The following is a 25774-nucleotide window of genomic DNA, read 5'->3' on the forward strand; positions in this document are numbered from 1 at the left end:
CCACCCCGCCGGATTATGTGCCTCCTTTTCTTGTTCCTTCGTGGGAGCGAGCTGGAACGAATTTCTCCTTCCTAACATCCATCTTGCTCATATATATATATATATATATATATATATATATATATATATATATAGGATCCCAAAAGAAGTTGTAAAGTTCGCTTCTCACAGAGCCTACTCAATCAGCCGTGGCTGTGATTCTGACCAGGCCTTTTTAAAAAGAGGTTTGCATGTTGGCAGCCAGCATTTCCTGGAGTCTTCCCAGTTCTCATTACTGTGAGCAGCCAGAGCTTTATTTGCTTGTTTAGCACTTTCCCACCACTGCAAGGAATGCGAGTACAGGGACACAAGAATGGGGGTGTTCCAGTTAAATTTAACTAGCATCATGTACACGCTGTATTTTAAAACCCAACTTCAGGCAAGCCAGGGAACAGAGTCTTTGTCGAGGTATGTGTGCACCTGTGGAGAGTGGGTGCTGCAAATTTTGCAGAACTGGAAGTCTTTAAGAGGGACCACCAAAAGCCAGTGTGGTGTAGTGGTTAAGAGCGGTAGACTCGTAATCTGGGGAACCGGGTTCGCTTCCCTGCTCCTCCACCTGCAGCTGCTGGGTGACCTTGGGCTAGTCACACTTCTTTGAAGTCTCTCAGCCCCACTCACCTCACAGAGTGTTTGTTGTGGGGGAGGAAGGGAAAGGAGAATGTTAGCCGCTTTGAGACTCCTTCGGGTAGTGATAAAGCGGGATATCAAATCCAAACTCAAGCTCTCTGCATACTGGAAGGTACAGTGGTGCCCCGCAAGACGAATGCCTCGCAAGACGGAAAACCCGCTAGACGAAAGGGTTTTCCGTTTTTGAGTTGCTTCGCAAGACGATTTTCCCTATGGGCTTGCTTCGCAAGACGAAACGTCTTGCTAGTCTTGCGATTTTTCCCCCGCTTCCCCCCCCTTTTTCTAAGCCGCTAATAGCCTTTTAGCAGCTAAGCCGCTAAGCCTTTAATAGCCACTAAACCGCTAATAGCGCTAATCCGCTAAGCCGCTAATAGGGTTGCTTCACAAGACGAAAAAACCGCTAGACGAAGAGAATCGCGGAACGGATTCTTTTCGTCTTGCGAGGCACCACTGTAATTTGTTGACAAGGGCCTGCCTTCAATTTTGCATCGTCAAATACTGTATCCAGCTTGATACCTGGTAAAACTTGCACATGTTTTTGGTTCGCTTGACCAATTATTCCGGATGCAAAGTGTGGTTTTTTTTGCAGGAATGTTTGCGTAGCGAGAACTCGGGCTGGGCGATATATCGATATATCACCCGAAACCTGTTTGAATTACTATATCGGTTTCATAATTTTGTACCTGGCAATATATTGCGAATCATGACGTGTGTGTTATGCAAAAATCACAATGTGGGGGGAAACAATACTTCTCTTTATTTCTGCAGCCCCCTTAACTCTGCCGACTTAGGTCTCCCTTGCCTCCCACAGAAGGAAGCAAATCGCAAGAGCGGGCACCAGCAAAAATCATGATGTAGGGAGAACAGTGAATCCAGCCAGTGCCTCTGCGTAGCTCCATCCTTATTTCAGGCATTGTGATATATCGGTATATCGCGATGTTTAGCTGGTGATATATTGCGAAGTTGGAAACCAGATATCGCCCAGCCCTTGTGAGAACTAAAGAGAGCAATCCGAAGTTCAAGGTTGGCTGGTAAAGTCCTCTTTCCCCTGCCTTCTGATTTGCAGCATCTGGCTTGCGTGAGGGCAGTGGATAGTACATTGCATTGGGCCAGCAAGATCTGAGTTCAGATCTCTTCTACCAACTTCACACGTCCTGCTGTCCTCCCTTTAGTTGTTGTCATCATCGGCTTCCATCTGCCTCAAGAAACAATGGAGTGCGCCTGCAGGGGTGAAGTTAAATGGCTGTGTTAACTACTCTGAAGTGACATCCCTGGGGTGCAAGCTTGGGCAGTGTGTATGGAGGTCCTGGGCTGCCCAGTTGACAAGACCCCCCCCCCCCAGCCTCGCTGATGGGGTCCAAAAGAAAGGAAAGCAATACATTTGGCACCAGCTTGGCTGCAGGAGTTGCCAGGAGAAAACGTTCAAGGCGCCATCCAACCAACCGCCTTAGGGACCCCAGTCCGGATTTGTGTCGGGTTTACTCCTTAGCCTTTTGACCAGAAAAATAAAATAAAAACCAGTCAGCCAAGCTGTTTCACACCAGTTCTCTCTGCGCCAAGCAAAATCTCCCTGCTACAAAGACAAGTATTTATTCTCCAGCTCCATGATAAAGCCCGAGGAGTCTCTGAATGAGCATTCCTTTGGCAACTTCCTGAGGTATTTTGGATAACTTATCCAAAATTATCCCTCCATTCATGCGGGGACTACGAGTGGAGACAGTTCCTAGTGGTGGACGAAGAGCTCAAAAGAAAGAAGGTTTTATTTATTATTATGCTGGGAGATAATCACCCTTGTTAGCTTTGGCTGCCTTTGCTTCGTAGTCACTCATATTACAGCAAACTCATCGGAAGCAGGATACAGCGGGCTGCATCATTCATACTCTGAGTAGACCCATTGAAATTTATTGGCATTGCCACCATGCATCTGTTCTTTGCAGTGTCAGAAATTAACCATCAAGGGCTTCCCATGCACTTCAATGGAGGGGGGCTGTCTGACAACCGGGATCCTTGTCCGCATGCAGAACTGTCCATTAAAATGGGTGGGAAAGCCTTGCGTGTGCAGGAGTTTCTTGGGAGAGCCAGTGTGGTGTAGTGGTTAAGAGAGGTAGTCTCGTAATCTGGGGAACCGGGTTCGCGTCTCCGCTCCTCCGCATGCAGCTGCTGGGTGACCTTGGGCCAATCACACTTCTCTGAAGTCTCTCAGCCCCACTCACCTCACAGAGTGTTTGTTGTGGGGGAGGAAGGGAAAGGAGAATGTCAGCCGCTTTGAGACTCCTTAAAGGGAGTGAAAGGCGGGATATCAAATCCAAACTCTTCTTCTTCTTACCAGCCACAGAACTGAAAATGAGTTGGCTGCTTGGATTCATGCACCCTTGATTGACCACCTTTGCACTGACATTTCGTTTCCCTGCTTTCTTTTTCTTCCAAATGTTCTTCTTGCAGCCCAAGCCAACAAAGGGAAGGATGCGCATTCACTGCTTGGAGAACGTCGACAAAGCCCTGCAGTTCCTGAAAGAGCAGCGGGTGCATCTCGAAAACATGGGGTCCCACGATATCGTGGACGGGAACCACAGACTCACCCTCGGCCTTATTTGGACTATTATATTGAGGTTCCAGGTAAATCTGAGATCACCTTTCCCTGCAAGTCACACTCATCGTTCCCGGCTTCCCAGATCATCGGCCTTAGCGGAATCACTTTAGGGCTGCCCTGAATGCATGGTGCATTTTGTTTATAGTTAGTTATACAGGCTGGGGCTGGTTCTTACTTTGAATAGGAAGGGGAGGAAGATTTCTTCATTCCTAAGCTGCGGAACGAAATTAAAATCGCCCCACACACCTTTGCATGCCTGGGAGCCATAGCGAGAAAGTTCTCACTGGCAACGATAGGAACTTTCCCCCTAAAATACTCCTAGCTGCACTAGGAGCTAGGGAAATTCCCATTCTGATAGTGGAGGGTGAAGCCTTCCTATGCACTGATTGCTGCTTCTGCTTCTATTAATAGTTATTTTTCTTTGGTTCCTTATGCATTTTTAAAGGACTGTTTTATTTTAGGAATTTTACTCAATTTTGCCTGGTTGAAAACCAGTGCTTCCCAAATTTTGGGGGGCTGCTGTCCCCTTGCTTCCATAAACCCATCCCCAGTGCTCCCTACCCTATAAAAAGCATGATTCAGAATAGCAGCTTGCGCGACCCACAAAGGTAGGTAATAAAATTCCAAATGGCGCATTTATTCAAAATCCAGTTGAAGCTATTTAAACAATTCAACAAAATTGAGGAGCTTGTTGCAGTGATATGAGCTTGTCAAAGCCTGGTAACCATTTACATCTCCCCAACGACCAAGGCTTGCCTCTTAGTGCCCCCTCCCTGTAATCGCCACCCCCACCCTCGGGTCTGGTACCATCTGACTTGGGAAACCACTGTTGTAAACTGTCCTGTGGTTTGTGCAAAGGGAGATACATAAATAATCTGAAATAATAATGTATTTCCAGTAAGACCAACACCCCACACAAACACCTGTAATTACCGTATTTTTCGCCCTATAGGACGCACTTTTTGCCCTCCAAAAATTAAGGGGAAATGTGTGTGTGCGTCCTATGGGGCGAATGTAGGCTTTCACTGAAGCCTGGAGAGCGAGAGGGGTCGGTGCGCACTCCCCTCTCGCTCTCCAGTAAGCCTTCGGAGCGCGGCGGGAGCGAATGCAGGCTGGGCTCCCTAGGCTTGGGGATAGCAGCATGTTCTGGGGGCCGGTGTCGGGGGAAGCTCAGGCTTCCCCCGGCCCCAACCCTGCGCCTGGGGGGGAAAATAAAAATTATTTTCTTTATTCCCCCCCCCCCAAAAAAAAAACTAGGTGCGCCCTATGGGCCGGTGCGCCCTATAGGGCGAAAAATACGGTAATTAAGGAAAAAGACAAAGGAGTAGCCCCGTGATAAACGTTCAGCATTTTGTGCCACAGCAGCATATTTTAGGGTAGGGGTTCTCTCTGGGTGGAATGAAACCGCCATGCTAGTGTTCTGGCAGGTGGGCTGCTCCTGCTGGTTTGTTTTTGGGGCACCAACCTCAACCCCCAATCTCCCTCCCGGTAAGGAACAGTGACCCACCTGTCAGGAAACCAGGATTAGCGGTCCCATCCCACCAAAGCAAGCCACTTTGGGGAATCCAGTTTATTTCTCCCTCTTGCCCTTCAGAGAGAATTTCCTCCAACCTCTCCCCACGGGGCATTCCTTCTCAGCACTTCGTTACGTAATTATGCAGGTCAGGGCCGCGATTTCCTACGGAGCCAAGGCTACAGTTCACAAAGATTTACGAGGGAGCTGAAACTGCTGGAGTTTATAGGCAGAAACCAAAGTTCCGCACTTAGAAATCTGCGGGGCTTGTGTACTTTATCTGGGCTGAGTCATTCTCATGCTTTGTCAAGCATGCTCCTTTAAAAGTGGAAGTAGCCAGCTCTGTTCACGATATTATTTTGTACGTATATAGGGGAGGAAACCTTCAGGTTGTTTTGGAATCCGGTGCACGCTTTCTGTCTTCTTCTTCTTTGGCGATCACTCGTAGCCGAGTAAGATTGTCTTCCATAAACACGGTTTTAACAATGAGTCTGTAAGTGACTGGGGAGGCCAATTCTGGATCCACACGTCTTTCCACAGTGGGGACATAGGTTTCCAAGCGGGAGCTGATCACAGTGTGGATTTGCCAAGCGTGCCTTCCTCTTAGCACATTTCTCCAACCTGTGTGTGCGTGTGTGTGCGTGCGTGCGTGCATGTTCACATGCTGGTTCTTATAGTCTCCTACTCTGCGGTTGCTTCGGCAACCGTGTTCTCTCAGAAAGTTTGAAGGCTATCTGAAATAAATGGGCTGGGGGAAAACTGACTTGCTGATCCATGTGTTGCATTGCAGATCCAAGACATCAGTGTTGAAACAGAAGACAACAAAGAGAAGAAGTCTGCAAAAGATGCACTGCTACTGTGGTGCCAGATGAAGACAGCCGGGTGAGTTTTGACCCAGTAGTCCTCTAGACAGTGCTGGGGGAGCCTCTCTCAAGTCTCTTGCTCTCTGAGTGTTTAAGACTACAAATCCCATCAGCTGGAAGGGGTTGATGGGAGTTGTAGTCCGAAGCATCCAGAGGGCGCCAGGCTGGGGGAGGCTGCAGTGCATTTAAAACACACAGGCCTCGATCTCTCCTTAAGTGCAGTGTCCCGAGTTAATGAACAGCTTCCCTTAAGGCAAATCGGTGTGCAGAGCAGGGAGCAAGACTTTCTTCTCCAGGGCAGCGTCATAACTTGTGTTGTCCTGCAGACGATATGAGCCGATAGAGGTCGTTTTTGTGAATACAGTGGCTCAGAACAACACTTAACGGCGCCAGCACTAAGATACGGAACTTAGGGGCTGAATGCTTTACAGAAGTTGTGCGTTTAAAATGGCTGCCTTCCCAGAAGCCTCCGGGGCTGTCGCTCTATGGCAGACCACACGCTTTGCATGCAAAATGCCCAGGCAGGTTCAATCCCTGCCATCTTCAGGTGGAGATTGGTGGACCCTGTCTGAATCTCTGACGTGCGTTATCTACTAATTCATAGACTGGGCCCAGTTTAAGGCAGCTTCCCACAGTCCTTTGTGGTGGAGAATGTAACCTGATGGATCCACTTCCATTTTCAAACCTTGACACTGAAGCCCAGACCTGGTAGAGAGATCAGGACATGTGCACCCCAATTTGCCCTTAATAAGGTCATCGGCCCCAGCCGCCTCTGTCACACGTCCCCTCAGAAATTTGTCCAGGTGTAAATGTGGCCTTTGGGCTGCAAAGGGTTCTCCATCCCCGTTCGAGAACCACCTCCCCATCTCCTTGCTTCCTAGTTTTGGCATGGATCCGTCAACCTGCTAGGCTGCCCAAGTCTTGCCACAGGTTTTGAGGCCTTTTCCCCACCCCCGCTTGTATCCTAGCCTGCTATTCGGTCGCCAAAACGGCTCCATTTCCTTGACAGACGCCTTCTCCGCCTCTCCCCTGCCACCTGCGGCAACCCCGTGCTTCTTAATTTTTATTTATTTGTTTGCAAAGATGTCTACCCCTCCAGCACAAAGGAGATGAAACGCCGCGGGGGTGAACCTCATAAAACTCAACAGCAAAAATTACATTTGTTAAACTAGTGCAAAAATCCAGTAGGTCATATTTATAAGACATCATAATAGCCACAGGGGTTGCCTGGGTAGACAGGTGAGTGTTAAGCAAGCCCCCAATGATAATTTTGGAAGTACCTGCAGGGATTTATTTATTTATTGGCAAAGGAAATTATGATTATTATAATTTAATATCCACCCTTCACCCTAAGGTTCCGGCTATTAAAACACAATGTTAACATTAAAACACAACGTTGCACAATATTAAAAACTGCTGGAAACAATTTTAAATTACAGAAATAAAGTGGACCCTAACAATATACATCTCAAGTGTCAAAGGTCAGGGTGTCTTCTTCAGTATTTGCTGAATGAGGGTGCTGGATTCATCCCCATGGGAAAAAAGTTCCACAACTTAGGGGCCACCACAAAGAGTGCCCCTCCCAGGCCTCCACTCGCTGAGCTTCTGAAGGTGGTGTAACAACCAAGAGGGCATCTTAGCACCCGGGAGGCGGTTTTTCAGGGATTAAAATGAGGTGCCACTACTCCTATCTTGATTTTTAAAAAACCCTGTGGGTGGCAGCACAAGATGGCTGCCGTGGGCAGCAAAAAAAGGAAAACATTAGATAGCTAACTCCCTGATTTTCATGGGAAGCAGATTCCAAAAGGTCACACTAAATGTCCTGGTCTTTTTATTTTATTTTTAAAAATGTATTTATTTTGTTTGATCTCTTACGCATTCTTCACCACAAGGTCCCAGGGTGAGTCGTTACAATAAAGCATACAATTATAAAACAAACATAACTGCTACAACAATAAAAACCAGTGTAAAAGCAATTCCGCATATAAAAACAACACAAACATTTCAAAACAATTCCGACTGTATAAACTGTGACCGCAAACTAGGATAGGTACATAGAGCTGTGCTGGGTGAGGCCAATGGCCCACCTAGTCCAGCATCCTGTTCTTACCGTGGCCAACCACAGTGCCTGCGAGGAACCAGCAAGCAGGATTTGAACCCGAGCCCTCAACCCTCCTGTGCTTTCCAGCAACTGGTATTCGGAAACATTGATGCTTCCGACCACAGAGGCAAAGCGATGGCCATCATCCATCATGATCAGTAGCCACTGATCGGCTTTACAGATGCGAGATGAACCTTGGGAACATACAGTTCTGTTAGAGTATCTCTCCCAAGGATCAAATGATTGGGCAGCGGAATAATAGGCAAGGCGTTCCCCTTTTGCTATCCAATTGAGGCCTCAGGATCTCCCATCTTAGTAATAATTCTGTTCTCCCAGGCGTCAGTAAGTCCTTTATCTATTCCATATCTGAAACCTCCGCATCTTTTTTTAAAAAGAGGAATTGCCAGTGAGTTCTCCAGGAGGGCGTTTCCCGTTCTGCCTTCTGCAGTTCCACTTCAAAATGGTAACCCGAAGGCTGCTTCAGCGCAACCTTTTTTCCCGCTAACTCGACGCCTCTCATTATTCATATCTCTGAGCCTTAATCCTATACTGATGGAGTTTTCTTTGTTTTGTTTCTCTCCCCCACCCTTCCATCTTTGGTTCTTTTGTTGTGCCAGCTATCCCAACGTCAACATTCACAACTTCACCACCAGCTGGAGGGACGGCATGGCTTTCAACGCGCTAATCCATAAACACAGGTGGGCACTTGTCGGAAACGGTGATGAAGTTTTTAAGCTCCGGACCAGCGGATGCAGAATCGCAACCCATGGCGTAGCCGCAGTGCTGGGTCCCCCTTCCAGAACAGCTGCCTCGCATCACCTCTTTTTCTCTCTGCAAAAGACTTCGCTTCTATTCCCTTTGTTGCCGCAACAGACCAATCCTATGCATGTAGACAAGGAGGCAAATCCTACTGTGTTCAGTGGGGCTTACTCCCAGCGAAGCATTCATTGGATTGATTTCTAAGTACCGTATTTTTCGCTCTATAGGACACACTTTTTCCCCTCCAAAAATTAAGGGGAAATGTGTGTGCATCCTATGGAGCAAATGCAGGCTCCTTGGCTTCAGCGATAGCAACGCAAAGTCTCCGAAGCACAGAGGGAGCGCTCCCTTCACGCTCCGGAGGCTTCGCGTTGCTTTCGCTGAAGCCAGGAGAGTCTTGCTCTCCCAGCTTCAGCGAAAGGAACCTGAAGCTTCCGGAGCGCAGCGGGAACTCGCGCTGCGTTCCAAAGGCTTCAGGGATAGACTTTCCTGGATTCAGCAGAGAGGGAGAGCTGCACAGCACCCCTTCAGCCAAGTGGGAGGAGAAATGGAAGGGACTCCGTTTCTCCTGCCGCTTTGCTGAAGGGGCGCTGAGCAGAGAGGGGGAGAATTTTTTTTTCTTGTTCTCCCCCTCTGAAACAAGGTGCGTCCTATGGTCGGGTGCATCCTATAGAGCGAAAAATACAGTATATCCTGCACTGGCTCAGGATTTATCCCTTTTTTAACCTTCCTTCTCTCTCTCTCTGCTGTCCTGCCTGAAATTGCAGTGTAAGCTGCTTGAGGCAGAGACCTGAATTTTGCTCACCTTACTCTGGAACTGACCTTGTAACACTTTGCATTCGTATTTACGGAAGTAATGTGAGCCCTGCTTGGAGAGAATGGTGCTGACAACTGGGGCTTTGTTGGTTGTTGCATCCGTAGCAGCTTCCTCCGCCGAAAACACAAGCTGCTCTTCTGATTGAAGAGTGGATTGCCTCTTCAGCAGTGGGGAAGCAGTTGCCTGGGAAACGAGGAAGAACCCGCCTTACTCTCTGCAAGGTTCCTTACCATCCCTCATACACACCCTCTTGAAATCCTGTCCTCTATCTAGAAACTAGAAACCTCAAGCCAATCATTGGCTTTGTGGGGGGGGGGAGCCTTTTCTTGTACAGTCATACCTTGGGTTACAGACCTCCGAAACCCGGAGGTACTAGAACGGGTTACTTCCGGGTTTCGGCAGTGGCGCATGCGCAGAAGTGCTAAATCGTGCTTTGCACATGCACAGAAGCGCCGAATCGCAACTGCAGGTTGCGAATGTGCATCCCGCACGGATCACGTTTGCAACCTGAGCCTCCACTGTATACACAACCTTTTCCCTTCCAGCTAAGGGGAATCTCTGCCCCTCGTTGTTATTTGCCCACACTTACTCCTGGTGCGGGGTGTGAGTGGCGCTGTGGGTTAAACCACAGAGCCTAGGGCTTGCCGATCAGAAGGTCAGCGGTTCGAATCCCCGCGATGGGGTGAGCTCCCGTTGCTCGGTCCCTGCTCCTGCCAACCTAACAGTTTGAAAGCATGTCAAAGTGCAAGTAGATAAATAGGTAACACTCTGGCGGGAAGGTAAACGGCGTTTCCGTGCGCTGCTCTGGTTTGCCAGAAGCGGCTTAGTCATGCTGGCCACATGACCCGAAAGCTGTACGCCGGCTCCCTCCGCCAGTAAAGCGAGATGAGCGCCGCAACCCCAGAGTCGGCCACGACTGGACCTAATGGTCAGGGGTCCCTTTACCTTTATCTTACTCCTGGTGCATGCTCTCCCCCTCCCCATGCCTCTTCGCCTGCTGCATATGTTCATGTCTCCATCTCTCGCCTGCCATTCTTTTCCATGCCAGCATCTTCCCCTCCCCTCCCGTTTCCCAACATCAGGTTCTCCTCAACCCACATGCTGTTTGTGGCGACATTTCAGTGCCCCAAGGACCATGCAGCACAGATGAGTTTGTCTATGAAAAGTTGGCAACTGTGCACAGTAGCGGATGGCAGAATTGCAGCAACACCGCTTACGGGAGGTCACATAAGCACTGCCTCCCACTACTGACCGCACATCATGTGCAGCTGTGCCTAACATTTCTAGGAGACTTGACTCCTGGTCTTTCTGCTTCTGTCGTTCATATTTCTGACTCAGTTCACTTTATGGGAAATGGCCCAAAGTGATTTGCGTTCTCCTGTTTCTTGCTTAGGCCCGACCTAATTGATTTTGATAAGCTGAAGAAATCGAATGCACACTACAATCTGCAGAACGCTTTTAACCTGGCAGAGCAGCACCTTGGCCTTACTAAACTCCTGGACCCGGAAGGTAAGAACAGCCTGCCACTGATGCAGCAGTGTGTTCTGTATTCTCCCCTGCCCTCAGTGCCTCTGCCCCCTTCCTCCCGGAGCCTCTTCTCGCTACTTGTTGCCTCCTGAAGGAAGAAGTTGGGGAAGGGTTGCTGGAGAATCGAGCAAGATGCAACTCCCCCTGCGGCAATTGTAGCAATAGGTCAGGCACAGATTGCAAACCCATTCTGCAGATAAGTCAACCAAGTCACCTAGTAGTAGTAGTAACATCAACAACAACAACAACAATTTATTTATACTCCGCCCATCTGGCTAGGTTTCCCCAGCCACTTTGGGCAGCTTCCAACAGAATATTAAAATACAAGAATCTGTTAAACATTAAAAGCTTCCCTAAACAGGGCTGCCTTCAGATGTCTTCTAGTTGCCAAACAGTGAGGCCAGCATCTCTCAGCAAATATGTACAGGGTTCTGCGACTTGGTTCTTATTCCGTTGCCGTAGCGTAAGACCTACACAAAATATGCACGTCTATGTAGCAGGGACCGGGAAGCTCTGGCCCAGATCCAGACATCGCCCTCCAGGGATCTCTCCCTGGCCCTCAGGACTCTCCCCCAGCCACACACCCTCCCCAAGGACACCCCTCCCTGGCCCTGATTCACATCTTCCTCAGGTGTTTTTGCCTGGCTGGGTTATGTCCTTGAATTCTGAAAATTCCCCCTGCTTTATTGGATGGAGGATAGAGAGGGGCACCTGAGTATCCACAGAAAGGAGCCTCCTGCACAAAGGTGCCATTTATAAAATCCGTTCCTCCTGCTCACTTGCGCCCTCTGCTCCTGCTGACCACTGGCATGTGGCTCTCAGAAGGTTGCTCAGAAAGCAATGCGGCCCTCGGCCTTAAAAAGCTCCCCACCTCTGCCTTCATAGGCAAATCACACCTTCCATCGTGAGTAACTTCCAGGCTGGGTAAATGATTCTGTATATATTTTCACTCGGGGAATAAATCTGATCTTCGTTTCAAACCCTCAACTCCAGAGCTTTGACATAGGCCAGAAGTAGGATGTCATGCTAAACACAGTGAAGAAGAAGAAAAGAAGCAGCAGCAGACAGGTTTATCTCCTCTCCACCCTCAGTTATGCCTGCAAGAACTTAGTTTGTGCTGTGAAATCACTCCGTGTTTCCCTGCCTCCCACCAGCTGGAGCCAATGGCACGAAAACCACACCCACCCTGCACACTTAAAGTGGTATCGTGCCACTTTAAGCAGCCACGGCTTTCCCCCAAAGCATTCTGGGAGCTGTAGTTTGTTAAGGGAGTTGTTAGGGGATCCCTGTTCTTTTCTAGAGCTACAATTTGCAGAGTGGCTTAACCATCATTCCCTCTCCACTGGAAACTCTTGAGAATTGTAGTTCTGTGAGGGGCATAGAGGTCTCTTTACAACTCTCAGCACCTTTAACAACCTCCCAGAATGCTTTGGGGGAAGCCGTGACTGCTTAAAGTGGTACGGTACCACTTTAAATGCGTGGTGTGGATGTGGCCAAAATGGGGGACTCGTTTGAGAGTTAGTGTAACTTAGTGGATTTCTGTATGGTAAGTAAACGCAGCAGGTTGTGACATCAGGAGGCAGGGTAAGTTCCTTGAGATGCTACAGGGAGTGAGGAGATAGTCTTGCAGCTGCTTTTTCTGTTAACATCTAGTTCCAGCTGAATTCTCGGGCCTTGCCTAAGTTGCCAGCACGATGCAAATTGTTTTGGAATCACGTGCAACTCAATTCTCTGCTGCAGTAACACCATCTTGTTGGTTTTCCCCCCTTCTCTCTCTCTCCCTTCCCATACCTTAACAGATATCAGTGTTGACCACCCTGATGAAAAGTCCATCATCACCTACGTTGTGACATATTACCACTACTTCAGCAAGATGAAAGCTTTAGCCGTGGAAGGAAAGCGCATTGGAAAGGTTTGCATTCTACAGTTTCATAGGCCTTTGTTCGCAAAACTTTGCTTAGCTTTACTGTCTTTGCTTTGTTTTCCTCCTCTAAAACGAAAACACGAGTGACCTACCTCACGTGGCTGTGCTGGATGCCAGCAAACCGTGTATTTTGTGTATTAAGGCCTCATCTACACAGCTGCAAATAAAATGCTTTAAATGGGTTGTAAAGTGCAATGCACAAATGTGGCACGAGATGGCGATAGTGAGCTATGGAAAATTCAATGTATTTTTCAAAGGTTTTTTTTAAAAAGCATTATCACAGCCTTTTTAATATGTGTGTAGATTCCACCTACAGGGGACACAGGGGCCTGTGAAAGTGGCAGGAAGCCTCTGAGTGACTGTAGCAGCTAACAGTTTTGCAGTGGTTACAGCTGCCTACAGGGAGTCTCCTTCTTGCCTTTTCTCTGCAAACTTGCCCTCCCGCTGTCAGCCACCAGCCTTTTCCTTGGACTCGGAGTAACAAAGAGCAGCAAGTTCCTTTTTTGCTCAGAGCCCTAGATGAAGCTGGGCACTACCAGGGGAAAATAGTCAAATAAATGGGCAAGTGATAGGACTAAGGCAATCAGAAGGGAACTCTCTGCAGGACCCTGTGGCAGCTGCTACAGTCACACTGTGGCTTCCTGCCATCCCGAGCGTTGTTCATGGGAGCAGGACGCAAACTTGGGATAAAAGCACTGCACAAATATTATGAGTAATACAATCTCGCCGAAGCCCCAGTTTCAAACCTTCGGTGAACTGTTATTTTGAAAGCGGAATTGTGTGACTGTCTGTTCCCCCCTCCCTCCCCCAATCTGGAAGCGCAGACAGAAATAATTTTCCATTAGCACTCGGAAAGTCACAGCATGCTGCATTTTTGCAGGTCAGCTGCTGCTGTTGCAGTCAGGAGAGGTACGTTCTCTGAAGTCATAAGACCCCATCCGTCACGCTCCCCCCGGAGCAACCTGGGATCATGGAAACACGGCTCTTTCTGAGTCAACACTCCTCTCCTACTGTTTCATTGCTTTGCGTTGTCAGGAGTCGGTGGTTTTGCCTCGCTGGCTTCTTTTCCAGCCCTGTCCATAGCTGTCAAGCGTCCCTTGTTTGGCGGGACAGTCCCTTATCCCAGCGCCATGTCCCGCTGCTGTCCCTTATTGTCGAGGCTTCGTTTGGCTGCTGGCTGGACTTTCTGCCTTTGGCTCGGAGGGGCTCAGAAGTTGAACATACCTGTGCTCGGAAAATCCCTTATTTTGGCTGCTGATCCCTTATTTTCAAGGCTGCTGGTCCCTTATTTTCAAATCTGTAAGTTGACAGCTATGGCCCTGTCTCCTGTCCCCCACGGGGAGCACTTGTCCTAGGCTCTCAGATGCCCTTTTCTGCCTGCTTGTCCTAGGTGCTTGACAACGCCATCGAAACAGAGAAGATGATTGAGAAGTACGAGTCGCTGGCTTCCGACCTCCTCGAGTGGATTGAGCAAACCATCATCATCCTGAACAACCGCAAGTTTGCCAACTCCCTGGTTGGGGTGCAGCAACAGCTCCAGGCATTCAACACCTACCGCACAGTGGAGAAGCCACCCAAGTAGGCCTCGTCCGACACTGTCCTTTCTTGGGAATTAATCCCAGCTGGATCAAAACAGTTGGGGAGCCTTTAGGCAGTTTGCATCTTCCAGTCCCAGACAATTAGAAGCTAGTTACGCTGCTCATGTTTCACAAGCCCTCCTTAGTTCATGGTTAGATGCCTTCTGACATTCGCTAAAAGCTTCGTTTCTCCTTGTACTACTTCCTCTGTGGTCTCTCCCGCCACCAAATTATTGTCTCCACAAACAGAACTGCAAGGCTCTAAGTGGTGTGTGTCACGGACATTATTATATGCTGGAGATGATTGCAGTTGTCTCCGCTGTAGCATGTAAACAAAAGGGGGTGCAAGCAGTTGCACACACCCACAAAGCAGAAAAGGTGTGGGAAGGAGCAGCTCACTGCAGCCCACGACAATTTATTTTTGCGTAGGCGTCCCAAATGTTTAATACAGTACCTTTTATTGGGCAAATACCTGGTATGCCAACAAACAGAAGTGGGAATCATAGTAGCTTATTACTTTTTATGTGTTGAGAAGTTGGCAGGTTTTTGAGTCGCACAGAGCTGTTCCTTTTGGACTGAAGAAGAGCCCTGTGCATCTTGAAAGCTTTCTGCTCTACCAAACACATTAATCGAATGCACGTGTTTTTAATCTGAAGCATTTTGGAATCCGTTTGGCTTTCTCTGGCAACAGTCCAACAATCACCCTTATATGCCCAAAAGTTATTCTCAGATAATATTTAGTTAGCTTTTTATCTTACTGATCTTGATTGGGTTGGTTTTGCCAGCCTTATCCTGTTGGTGTTTTGTTTGGGGGTAACACTGCTCCTGCATTTTACAGGAAACTCTTTTGTATTTACACTCAGAAGTAAATCACGTGGAGATCAGTGGCTTACTCCCAGGTAATTTCATGCACACTTACCTGGAGAAGTGAGTAAGCTTGTCCTCTGCCCAGGGGCATCAGACATCATAAATACACCACGACTCACAGGACCTCTAATGTGCCAGGAGTTGCTGCCTCGTTTTCTTCACTGTCAGCAAAGGCCCCAGACACGCACATTCATCGCATGCATGGACATTGGAGTGAAGGGGGAAGCCCTCTCTTGCAAAAAAGCTCTATGTACACTCCAGCGTATTGTTCAGGATTGAGCCATGTACCTTATCTCACGGTAGCATAACTCAGAGTAAGTTTAAACCGGTGATTTTCAGAGCAATACCCAGAATGTTTATCAAGTTGACTCCGACATGCCTGTTTGAAAATGCACAAATTGTGCAGCATTGAAAAGCCTCTTGTAAACGCTCGAAGGCTCCGATCCTGCGGCGGAAACCTAGCTGGGCGTTTTGCAGTCAACTGCAGGAATCGCATAGTGAGGCTTCAAATTCACCGGTCAGCAAGCGCGCACAAAGCAGACAGTGCGAGAAAAGATTTCATAATAATAATAAAAGCTTGTTCCTTTCATCTGCTGGGAGCTAAATGCAAACGGTCAATCGGCTGACCTGTCCGGATTGTGACATTTGAACCAGCTGTTTCTAGCTGAGCACATGTGTCTTGCACGCAGCAATATAAAATCCGGGAAGGGGGGGATTCAAAAACAAGAACTGTCAACCATATAAAATACGTCGATATCGGGACAAAATGTCTGGTCGCTTGCTTGGAGAGTTAACGTTTCCCTTTCGGCTCCCCTCGTTTTTTTATCTTCTTTTAGATTCACAGAAAAAGGAAACTTGGAAGTTCTGCTCTTCACCATCCAAAGCAAAATGAGGGCTAATAATCAGAAAGTGTACATGCCCAGGGAAGGGAAACTCATCTCAGATATCAACAAGGTAAATATGCAACTTCCTGGATTAATTGTTTTCTGTAGTGTAAGCAGCTGAGCTATGGGTACTTTGTGGATCAGGCTGTTCCATGCAGAGAGTCCTAGGTGGACCAGGGATAAGATTTCTAGCATGCCTTTATTCGTAGTATTCATTTCCTTATTTTAAAAATTACAGACTGCTTTTTTATATACAGAAAGCACCTCTAAATAGTGTAAAACCACCACCACAACAGTGGCTTGGTTTGCATAACACATCCCGGTGGAGTACAGGGTCAGGTTGTAGGTACTGGTTTTGACCTTTAAAGCCCCATGCGGCCTAGGACCCACATACCTACGGGACCGCCTCTCGTGATATGCCCCGCGGAGGACCTTAAGGTCCACAAATGACAACATTTTGGAGGTCCCAAGTCGCAAGGTGGTTAGATTGGTCTCAACTAGGGCCAGGGCCTTTTTAGGACTGGCCCCGACTTGGTGGAAAGCTCTGTCACAAGAGACTAGGGCCCTGCGGGACTTGACATCTTTCTGCAGGGCCTGCAAGACAGAGCTGTTCCGCCTGGCCTTTGGTTTGGACTCAGTCTGGCCCTTATGTTTCCCTCCCCTTATGGTCTTGATTTATCAAGTATTTTAAAATGAGGCTGCATTTTAAATTGTATTTTAAATTGGTCCCCCCCCATTATGTTTTTACTGTAATTTTATTGGTGTTAGCTGCCCTGAGCCCAGCTCCGGCCGGGGAGGGTGGGGTATAAATAAAAATTATTATTATTATTATTATTATTATTATTATTATTATTATTAAGCAGCCAAATGATGGACAAATGTGCTTGGTCTCAGAGAGGATGTCCCCTTCTCTGATCCTGTTTGCTTCCTCACCTCACTAAACCAAGGTTTGGCTTCGCATGCCATCCATACCAGGGCTCATTGTTAAGCTCTCTCTGTAATAGCCACGAGCTCCAGCCAAGAGCAAGCCTGAAATGGCACACAATTGCCGTATGTGAAATCTCTCCAGGTAGGCCTCCTTGGGGTGGGCATTGCAAAAACAAGGAGCCACCACTGAAAAGGAGCTGCAACAGTTCAAAAGTGCCCTCTAGGGACACCTTTCCTTGTGTATGTACACATAGCTCCACTAAAGCAACCCCATTTCATAGAATCATAGAATTGCAGAGTTGGAAGGGACCCCAAGTCCAACCCCATTCCATGCAGGAATCTCAACTAAAGCATCCATGGAAGATGGTCACCCAACTTCTGCTTAGAAACCTCCAAAAGAGAGTCTGCAACTTCCCAAAGGAGACCATTCCACTGTCTCTTACCATCAGAAAGTTCTTTTTGATGTTGAGATGGAATCTCCTTTCTCATAACTTGAAGTGGGTTCGATCCCCATAAAGCATAGCTGCATATTCCCTGCCAACTCTATGATTCTGTGATAAGGAAGAGGTGACAGAACATCGCCATTAGGGGTCGTCGCCACTGATAACATTACCTTCCATTAATATCTCTAATTCTCTTTTAAAGCCATCCAAGTTGATGGCCATCATCACTGTGAATAAGCACTTTCTCTTGCCTGTCCTGAAGCCTTCCACATTCATTTTTGTTGGGTGTCCGCACATTCTTGTGCTCTGAAAGAGAGAGGGGGGAGTTTTTAATGTCTGATGTTTTATCGTGCTTTTAATATTCTGTTGGTAGCCGCCCAGAGTGGCTGGGGAAACCCAGTCAGATGGGTGGCATGCAATTGTTGTTGTTATAAGAAAACTTCACTCAAGCCATTTATCCAAGCCGTGTATAATTCTATGCACTTTGATCATGTCACCTCTTTCGTTCCTTTTCTCCAAATTAAAAAGTCCCAAATGCAATAACCTTTCCTCCTTGTAGAAGACCCTTGTGTCTTGCAGAGAGTCTCATTGGAGTGCAGCAAAGATGCCGAGATAGGGGTGGGGGGAGCCAGGGAGCTGCTTTTCTGGTTTAGCCAGCTGAACAGCAAGCAGCTCAGCGAGATCCCTGGGGGGAATAGCAAAGTGCTTTAAAACAGGATAAGCCTTCCTAATTTGCTTTTTCATCCTGGCTGGAATTCGCAGGGCAGCTGTTGCTTGCATCCGCAAGCTTGGCTCCGGATCGCTTCAAGCTATAAAACTCTCCCACTCCCATATTTGTCTGTTAAGACTCCCTTGTCTGTAAGATCCTGGAGATCCTTGTGTTCCAGGCAGCGTGACAATCCCCAGGATTTAGGAAAAACCCTCCGGAACGGCATGTGGCTAATTACAGATCTGTTTCTTTACGTGACAAATAGACTGGCTTGCTTTTTAGCATTCACGCACTGAACCGTTACAGTTCTGGCTTCAAAGTAGGCAACTGAACAAAACCCTTTGCAGCTTGGGAAGCAAGGGTATCTGAGATGTCAGCTTAGCCCTGTCTGCTGGTGTGGTCACTGCGGTCATCAGGGGCCTGCCAGCGTCCACTGCATAGCGGACAAATGCCTGTATTCTGCTCTGGTCAGACCTCACCTGGAGTACTGTGTCCAGTTCTGGGCACCACAGTTCAAGAAGGACACTGACAAACTGGAACGTGTCCAGAGGAGGGCAACCAAAATGGTCAAAGGCCTGGAAACGATGCCTAATAATAATAATAATAATAATAATAATAATTTATTATTTATACCCCGCCCATCTGGCTGGGCCTCCCCAGCCACTCTGGGCGGCTTCCATAGAAACAAAAAATACAGTAAAATATCACACGTTAAAAACTTCCCTGAACAGGGCTGCCTTAAGATGTCTTCTGAATGTCAGGTAGTTGTTTATCGCTTTGACATCTGCTGGAAGGGCGTTCCACAGGGCGGGCGCCACTACCGAGAAGGCCCTCTGCCTGGTTCCCTGTAGCTTTGCTTCTCGCAATGAGGGAACCGCCAGAAGGCCCTCGGCGCTGGACCTCAGCGTCCAGGCAGAATGATGGGGGTGGAGACGTTCCTTCAGGTATAGCGGACCGAGGCCGTTTAGGGCTTTAAAGGTCAGCACCAACACTTTGAATTGTGCTCGGAAACGTACTGGGAGCCAATGTAGGTCTTTCAAGACCGGTGTTATATGGTCTCGGCGGCCGCCCCCAGTCACCAGTCTAGCTGCCGCATTCTGGATTAGTTGTAGTTTCCGAGTCACCTTCAAAGGTAGCCCCACGTAGAGTGCATTGCAGTAGTCCAAGCGGGAGATAACCAGAGCATGCACCACTCTGGCGAGACAGTCCGCAGGCAGATAGGGTCTCAGCCTGCGTACCAGATGGAGCTGGTAAACAGCTGCCCTGGACACAGATTTGACCTGTGCCTCCATGGACAGCTGTGAGTCCAAAATGACTTATGAGGAACGGCTAAGGGAGCTGGGCATGTTTAGCCTGGAGAAGAGGAGGTTAAGGGGTGATATGATAGCCATGTTCAAATATATAAAAGGATGTCACATAGAGGAGGGAGAAAGGTTGTTTTCTGCTGCTCCAGAGAAGCGGACACGGAGCAATGGTTCCAAACTACAAGAAAGAAGATTCCACCTAAACATTAGGAAGAACTTCCTGACAGTAAGAGTTGTTTGAAAGTGGAATTTGCTGCCAAGGAGTGTGGTGGAGTCTCCTTCTTTGGAGGTCTTTAAGCAGAGGCTTGACAACCATATGTCAGGAGTGCTCTGATGGTGTTTCCTGCTTGGCAGGGGGTTGGACTCGATGGCCCTTGTGGTCTCTTCCAACTCTATGATTCTATGATTCTAATTTTGGTACAGGATAATGTTGTTTTGACAGGTTGTTGATGATGATGATGATGATTTTGCATTATGTTGATTTCTGCTTTGTAAATCACTCTGAGATTCATTTGCATATAAAGTGATCAATACATTTTCTAAATAAGCAGAATCAATGCTTAGGACTAGGGGGGATGGGGTCTCACATTCAGTAAAAGGAACAGAGTGTTCCATACAAATAAATGACTTGCCCAGCTCTTAGCGTTTTCTTTCTGCAGGTCCAAAGAGATACACTGAAAGGAAGCTTAAGCCTTGTTTTTCATATCCATCCTGAATTACATGTGTGTTTTTAAGTTTCACACTTTTACTTCACTTTAGTTTTTTGCTGCAGCCATGAGATCTAGAAATGTGTCCTTTAAAAAAAGAAAGAAAGCTACTCTCTGGCCCTTGTGTCAGCCCTCAGGTTCTGTGAGTCAGCATATGTTTACTGCCATGCAGAGCCCCAGAGTTATCCCAATAGAGTATGAAAAGAAAATGACCTGGATAAAAGATGCATGTTTTGTGCCTGTTTGGGCAAAACTAGCTTCTGTGACACTTTGGCCCACCCCAAATCCATGCACTGTGCCTTCTGTTCTCTAATTAAGGCCAACCATCCGAATCTTTCCTTATTAATATTATTGTGCATTGATGATTCAGCACTTAATAGAATTTCTCACAGACTTTTTCTTTATGTAAATTCATTTTTTTAATAAAAAAAAATGCATATATTTTTTGGTTTACCCAGGCCTGGGAAAGACTGGAAAAAGCTGAACATGAAAGAGAACTGGCACTGCGTAACGAGCTCATCCGACAGGAGAAACTGGAACAACTCGCCCGCAGATTCGACCGCAAGGCAGCTATGAGGGAGACGTGGTTGAGCGAAAACCAGCGTCTGGTTTCTCAGGTGAGATTGGGGTGTGTGTGTTTAAAGTAACATTTTATTGGCCAACCCACTCCACACTGAGCTCCTGACAGCTTGTTGAACCCCCTTGTGGAATTCAGAGAAAATTAAAGCTTGTCTGACTGCCCATCAAGTGTTGCCTATTTCTAAGGTGCAATTAGACGCAAGAAAGGAAGTTGCCTTATCAGACCACTCATCCATCTAGCTTGGTATTATTATTATTTATTGAATTTATATACCGCCCTATACCTGGGGGGTCTCAGGGCGATTCATGGAATAAAATCAAGATATAAAAGCCAGTGTGGTGTAGTGGTTAAGAGCGGTGGACTCGTAATCTGTTGAACCGGATTCGCTTCCCTGCTCCTCCACATGCAGCTGCTGGGTGACTTTGGGCTAGTCACACTTCTCTGAATACTCTCAGCCTCACTCACTTTACAGAGTGTTTGTTGTGGGGGAAGAAGGGAAAGGAGATTGCTAGCCGCTTTGAGACTCCTTCGAGTAGTGATAAAGCAGGATATCAAATCCAAACTCTTCTTCTCTTTAAAATACACGATAAAAATGACAACTCAATACTCCCCCCCCCCAAAAAAAACCCACCACATTTTAAAAGGGCATAGGATGTAAATCGGATCACCCAAAGGCCTAGTTAAAAGGAACGTTTTTGCCTGGTGCCTAAAGGTGTATAATGAAGGGGCCAGGCGAACTTCCCTGGGGAGAGCATTCCACAGGCAGGGAGCCACTGCAGAGAAGGCCCCGTTCTCGTGTTGCCACCCTCTAGACCTCTCGAGGAGGAGGCACACGAAGGAGGGCCTCAGAAGATGATCTCGGGGTCTGGGTAGGTTCATCTGGAAGGAGGCAGTCCTTGAGGTATTGCAGTCCTGAGCAGTTTAAGGCTAGCAGTGTCTCTCCAGGTTTTCAGGAAGGGGACATTTCCCTGGAGATGCAGGGAACTGAACCTGGGACCTTGTGCTTGCAAGGCAGAAACCCTGCCTGTGAGCTAGTGAGGCCCTTCCCCAAATTCTGTGACACAGATTTTGCGCAGAGATGAACAGCTGACCACTGTCATGGGCAAAACTGCTCGCCAGGCATGGGGAGCCAAATCCAGTTCCCTGTTCTTACTCTAGAGTCAAGACAGGGGCATGCACCGTTCCTTCCAACCACCAAGTCTTCTACATTAGCTTATGTGACTTTCTGGCAATAAGCCACCTGTGAGGACAGGTGGATGGGATTCGAGGAACAGGGCAAAAGGGTGACACGGTTTCTGAATTCTACTCTGCCGGCACTCCAACTTAAGCAGCACTGAATAACGTAAGAAGTGTCAGACCAAAGGCACATCTGGTCCATATGCAGAATTAGCAAGCTTAACTAGTAAGAAGGGATGGCTTTTAAGGGGTATTGGAAAATGTGTGTAGATTATTTAAAAACCTATTGTAAACATGCGAAAACGCTAGCAGGTTTGGAGTAAGCTGAGCAGAAAAAGTTAATCTGAGAATAAGGTGGAGGAAGGAAGGTATAGATTTATTATAATATGCAGCAGCAATAGATAATTTGAGGAAACTGTGGAAGGGTGGATGGGAAATTGATGCTCAAGGAAATATATACAGTCGTACCTTGGTTTTCGAACAGCCTAGTTCTCAAATGTTTTGGCTCCCGAACACCGCAAACCCAGAAGTGACTGTTCCGGTTTGCAAACTATTTTTGGAAGCCAAACATCCGACGGGGCTTCTGTGGGTTCTGATTGGCTGCAGGAGCTTCCTGCAGCCAATCAGAAGCCGCGCTTTGGTTTCCGAACGTTTTGGAAGTCAAACGAACTTCCAGAATGGATTCTGTTCGACTTCTAAGGTATGACTGTATTGGAAAACGTTTGAGCAATTGTATTTTTTTTTTTTTTTGGAGAAATTATAAACAAAATTGAAACAGAACAAAAAAAATCTGAAGGCATTTTAGTAATCAAGGTTTAATATATAGTTTTTTTAACTGCCGCTATATCTGAACTGTCTCTGTTGTACTCAATTGCAATTCAATGTATCCCTGTTGTGTTTTATGATTTTCCAGATATTGTAAGTGAACCGGAACTGGTCTGTGACCGTAGTAATAAAATTCATTCATTCATTCATTCATTCATTCATTCATTCACCTCCATGTGGTTTGGAATTCTTCTGTCTAATTTGTTGCTGCGTGAAGAAATACCGTCCATAAATCTTCCCACATTCAGTAACCCTTGTCACAGGGCCATTAAAAAAGCTGAACTCTCTGTCTTTTAACAGGACAACTTTGGGTTTGACCTCCCCGCTGTGGAGGCTGCCACGAAGAAGCACGAAGCCATCGAGACGGACATTGCCGCGTACGAGGAAAGGGTCCAGGCGGTGGTTGCTGTGGCCAAGGAGCTGGAGGCTGAGAACTACCACGACATCAAACGCATCACGGCCAGGAAAGACAACGTCTTCCGCCTATGGGAGTACCTCCTGGAGCTGCTCAGGGCACGCAGGCAACGGCTGGAGATGAACCTTGGTCTGCAGAAGATATTCCAGGAGATGCTGTACATCATGGACTGGATGGATGAGATGAAGGTAATTGGCAGAAGTGGGGAACAAATAGGCTCAGAAAGAAGGCTGGACCTTCTCTTTTTCCCCCAAATTTTTTTAATTGATTTTCACATAATTATAAACAAACAAACACAAACAAACATAAACCATAACCTTATTAAAAATTACACTTATTAGCATTGTTAAGTGACTGCCTCACTTCCCCTTGGTTGAATTTCAGTGGATATCCTTGTAACTGTTTTCCAAATCACAGTTCTTATAAAATTTAACTTGAAGATTAAGATCCTTAAATCTTTTCATTTTGAAATTAAATATATTAATTCATCACTTAACTTATATAAAATCCTAAGCCAATTAAGTATCTGCAAGCTGTTTCTACTTAATTTAACTTAACTAAATAATCATTAAATTTTGACCACTTTTCCTGATACTCCTCCTCCATCTGGTCGCGGACTCTTCCGGTTATGTTGGCTAGCTCCGAAAAGTCCATCATCTTCATCTGCCATTCTTCCACCGTTGGTAATTCTCGCGTTTTCCACTTTTTAGCTAGTAAAATTTGAGCAGCAGTTGTGGCATACAAAAATAATTTAACATGAGGGTTGGACCTTCTAGACTGTAATTATTTAGCAGTTACCTAGGTTTTTATTTTCTTTGACCATCTTTTTAAAAATAAAAGAGCCAAGCCTCACAACTAAGGATGTACCATATTGGCCCAAATATAAGCCGCACCCAAATATAAGCCGCACCTTTAAAATGGAGGGTGGGAGGCGGAAAAAGCTCCTGGGCTGCTTCTGGGGCGGCAGGGAGAGCCACTCCACTTTGCTGGCGGCCTTCCCCCTTTCCCCCTTTACGGCGGTTCGGGGGAGGCTTGGGAGCCACCGTTGGGGCGGGCGCCGTTGTCCCGCACCCCCGGTGGCCCTTCTGATGGCATCGGGGGGAGGGGGCGCTCTCTATTCCAGCCTTGGAAGGCAAGACAGGGCCACGGACCTAGGGCAGCTGTTTCAGCAGCAATATCGTAAGGTCGCGAATATAAGCCACACTTGTTCACGGTCAGAATTTGGGGGGGAAAGTGCGGATTATATTCAGGCCAATACGGTACAGATTCTGCGGTCATACTAAATTAAACATATTAGCAAACAAAGCACTTTTTAATTGCCACGATTCCAATAGCACTGTTTAATTTTGATAATTCAGGCAAGTGCCAGAGTGATGGAAGGGTGATCATTTGAATAGTTTCCACAACTAGTTTCAAGGAATGGCAATTTTGAGAGCAGAACGGATGATCCCCATCCCGAAAAGAGTCCTTGTTACCACAGACACCATCTCCTCCGTACACCTTTCTCCAGGGTTGGCAGCTAGGAAACCAGCCAGGACTCATTGCAAGGCTGGATTTGGTTTAGGGGCTTCTAGTTGCTGATTCGTAGCCTGCAAACATATGCTGACATACAGCAAGGTTGCCATCTTGAATTTTTTGTGGGTTGCCTTGCCAGACGTTCTTGCTCAGTTAAATGGCAGTGGCGCCCGTCCCGCTGGGAGCTGGTTCTCACGTCATGTTGGGGTCCAAAATAAACGTGGGCTCAAGCCAGTTAAGAGAGTTATGTGTGTGTAGAATCAGGCGGGTGTGACAGACCGAATTCGACATTTGCAAGGCTTACCTGGGAAACACCAATACTTCACAGGAAAGCATTCATATTTGGGCACAAAATACCACTGAGATCTCAAAATACACCTCTCTAATAAAAAGCCAGCCATAAAACACAAAGTTTGCCCCCAGGAACTATAGAAAAATGGTGGTTTTGACTGGGTGGTTTTGTGTAAACAGGTGTTGTTGCTGTCTCAAGACTATGGCAAGCATCTCCTCGGAGTGGAAGACCTATTGCAGAAACACACACTTGTCGAGGCTGACATCTCCATTCAGGCCGAGAGAGTGAGAGGGGTCAATGCGTCAGCCCAAAAATTTGCCACAGACGGAGAAGGTAAGTCTGTTTTAAGAAACGGCAGCTTAGGCTAGTAAGCCCTTGTTTACTTATCCTTTGGTGGAGAGCCACTTTTGAGCTCTTTGTTGGCCCACAAGTGTAATAAACTAATTTTATGTAGACCAAGGTGACTCTACACCCCAATAAAGCATTTGTCCAGACGATTTGTGGCTCACTGTGCCTCCTCAGCCCCAACTTTTTCTACCAACAGTCAGGAGGCATGAGCTACTATACCATGCCCCATTTCCCCCCTTCCTCCCCATTTCTCCTCCTTGACTGGCATAGCCAGCATGCCAACTATAATAGAGCAGAAGGCACCAGCTAAATTGGGCACATGCTGTAATTCCTTTATCTGGGAGATTCCCATTGTGGACATACAGTCGTACCTTGGATCTCAAACACCTTGGCTCCCAAACAAATCGGCTCCCAAATGATCAAAACCCGGAAGTGAGTGTTCTGG

The 25774-nt window shown here is 47.2% G+C and overlaps 1 protein-coding gene across 3 annotated transcripts in view; it reads left to right on the forward strand.

The window, feature by feature from the left end:
- The window catches only part of SPTBN1 (spectrin beta, non-erythrocytic 1), a 178991-nt gene that overhangs the window by 93316 nt on the left and 59901 nt on the right, over positions 1-25774 (forward strand). For all 3 annotated transcript variants that reach the window (XM_053383641.1, XM_053383644.1, XM_053383642.1), the window contains exons 3-12: positions 3109-3282; positions 5560-5651; positions 8351-8431; positions 10703-10818; positions 12636-12748; positions 14151-14338; positions 16041-16158; positions 20637-20795; positions 23060-23362; positions 25161-25314. In XM_053383641.1, coding sequence (XP_053239616.1) covers positions 3109-3282; positions 5560-5651; positions 8351-8431; positions 10703-10818; positions 12636-12748; positions 14151-14338; positions 16041-16158; positions 20637-20795; positions 23060-23362; positions 25161-25314 — 1498 coding nt within the window. The remainder of the gene's footprint in view (positions 1-3108; positions 3283-5559; positions 5652-8350; positions 8432-10702; positions 10819-12635; positions 12749-14150; positions 14339-16040; positions 16159-20636; positions 20796-23059; positions 23363-25160; positions 25315-25774) is intronic.

Source organism: Podarcis raffonei, chromosome 3, assembly GCF_027172205.1.
Source record: "Podarcis raffonei isolate rPodRaf1 chromosome 3, rPodRaf1.pri, whole genome shotgun sequence".
NCBI classification, from domain to species: domain Eukaryota; kingdom Metazoa; phylum Chordata; class Lepidosauria; order Squamata; family Lacertidae; genus Podarcis; species Podarcis raffonei.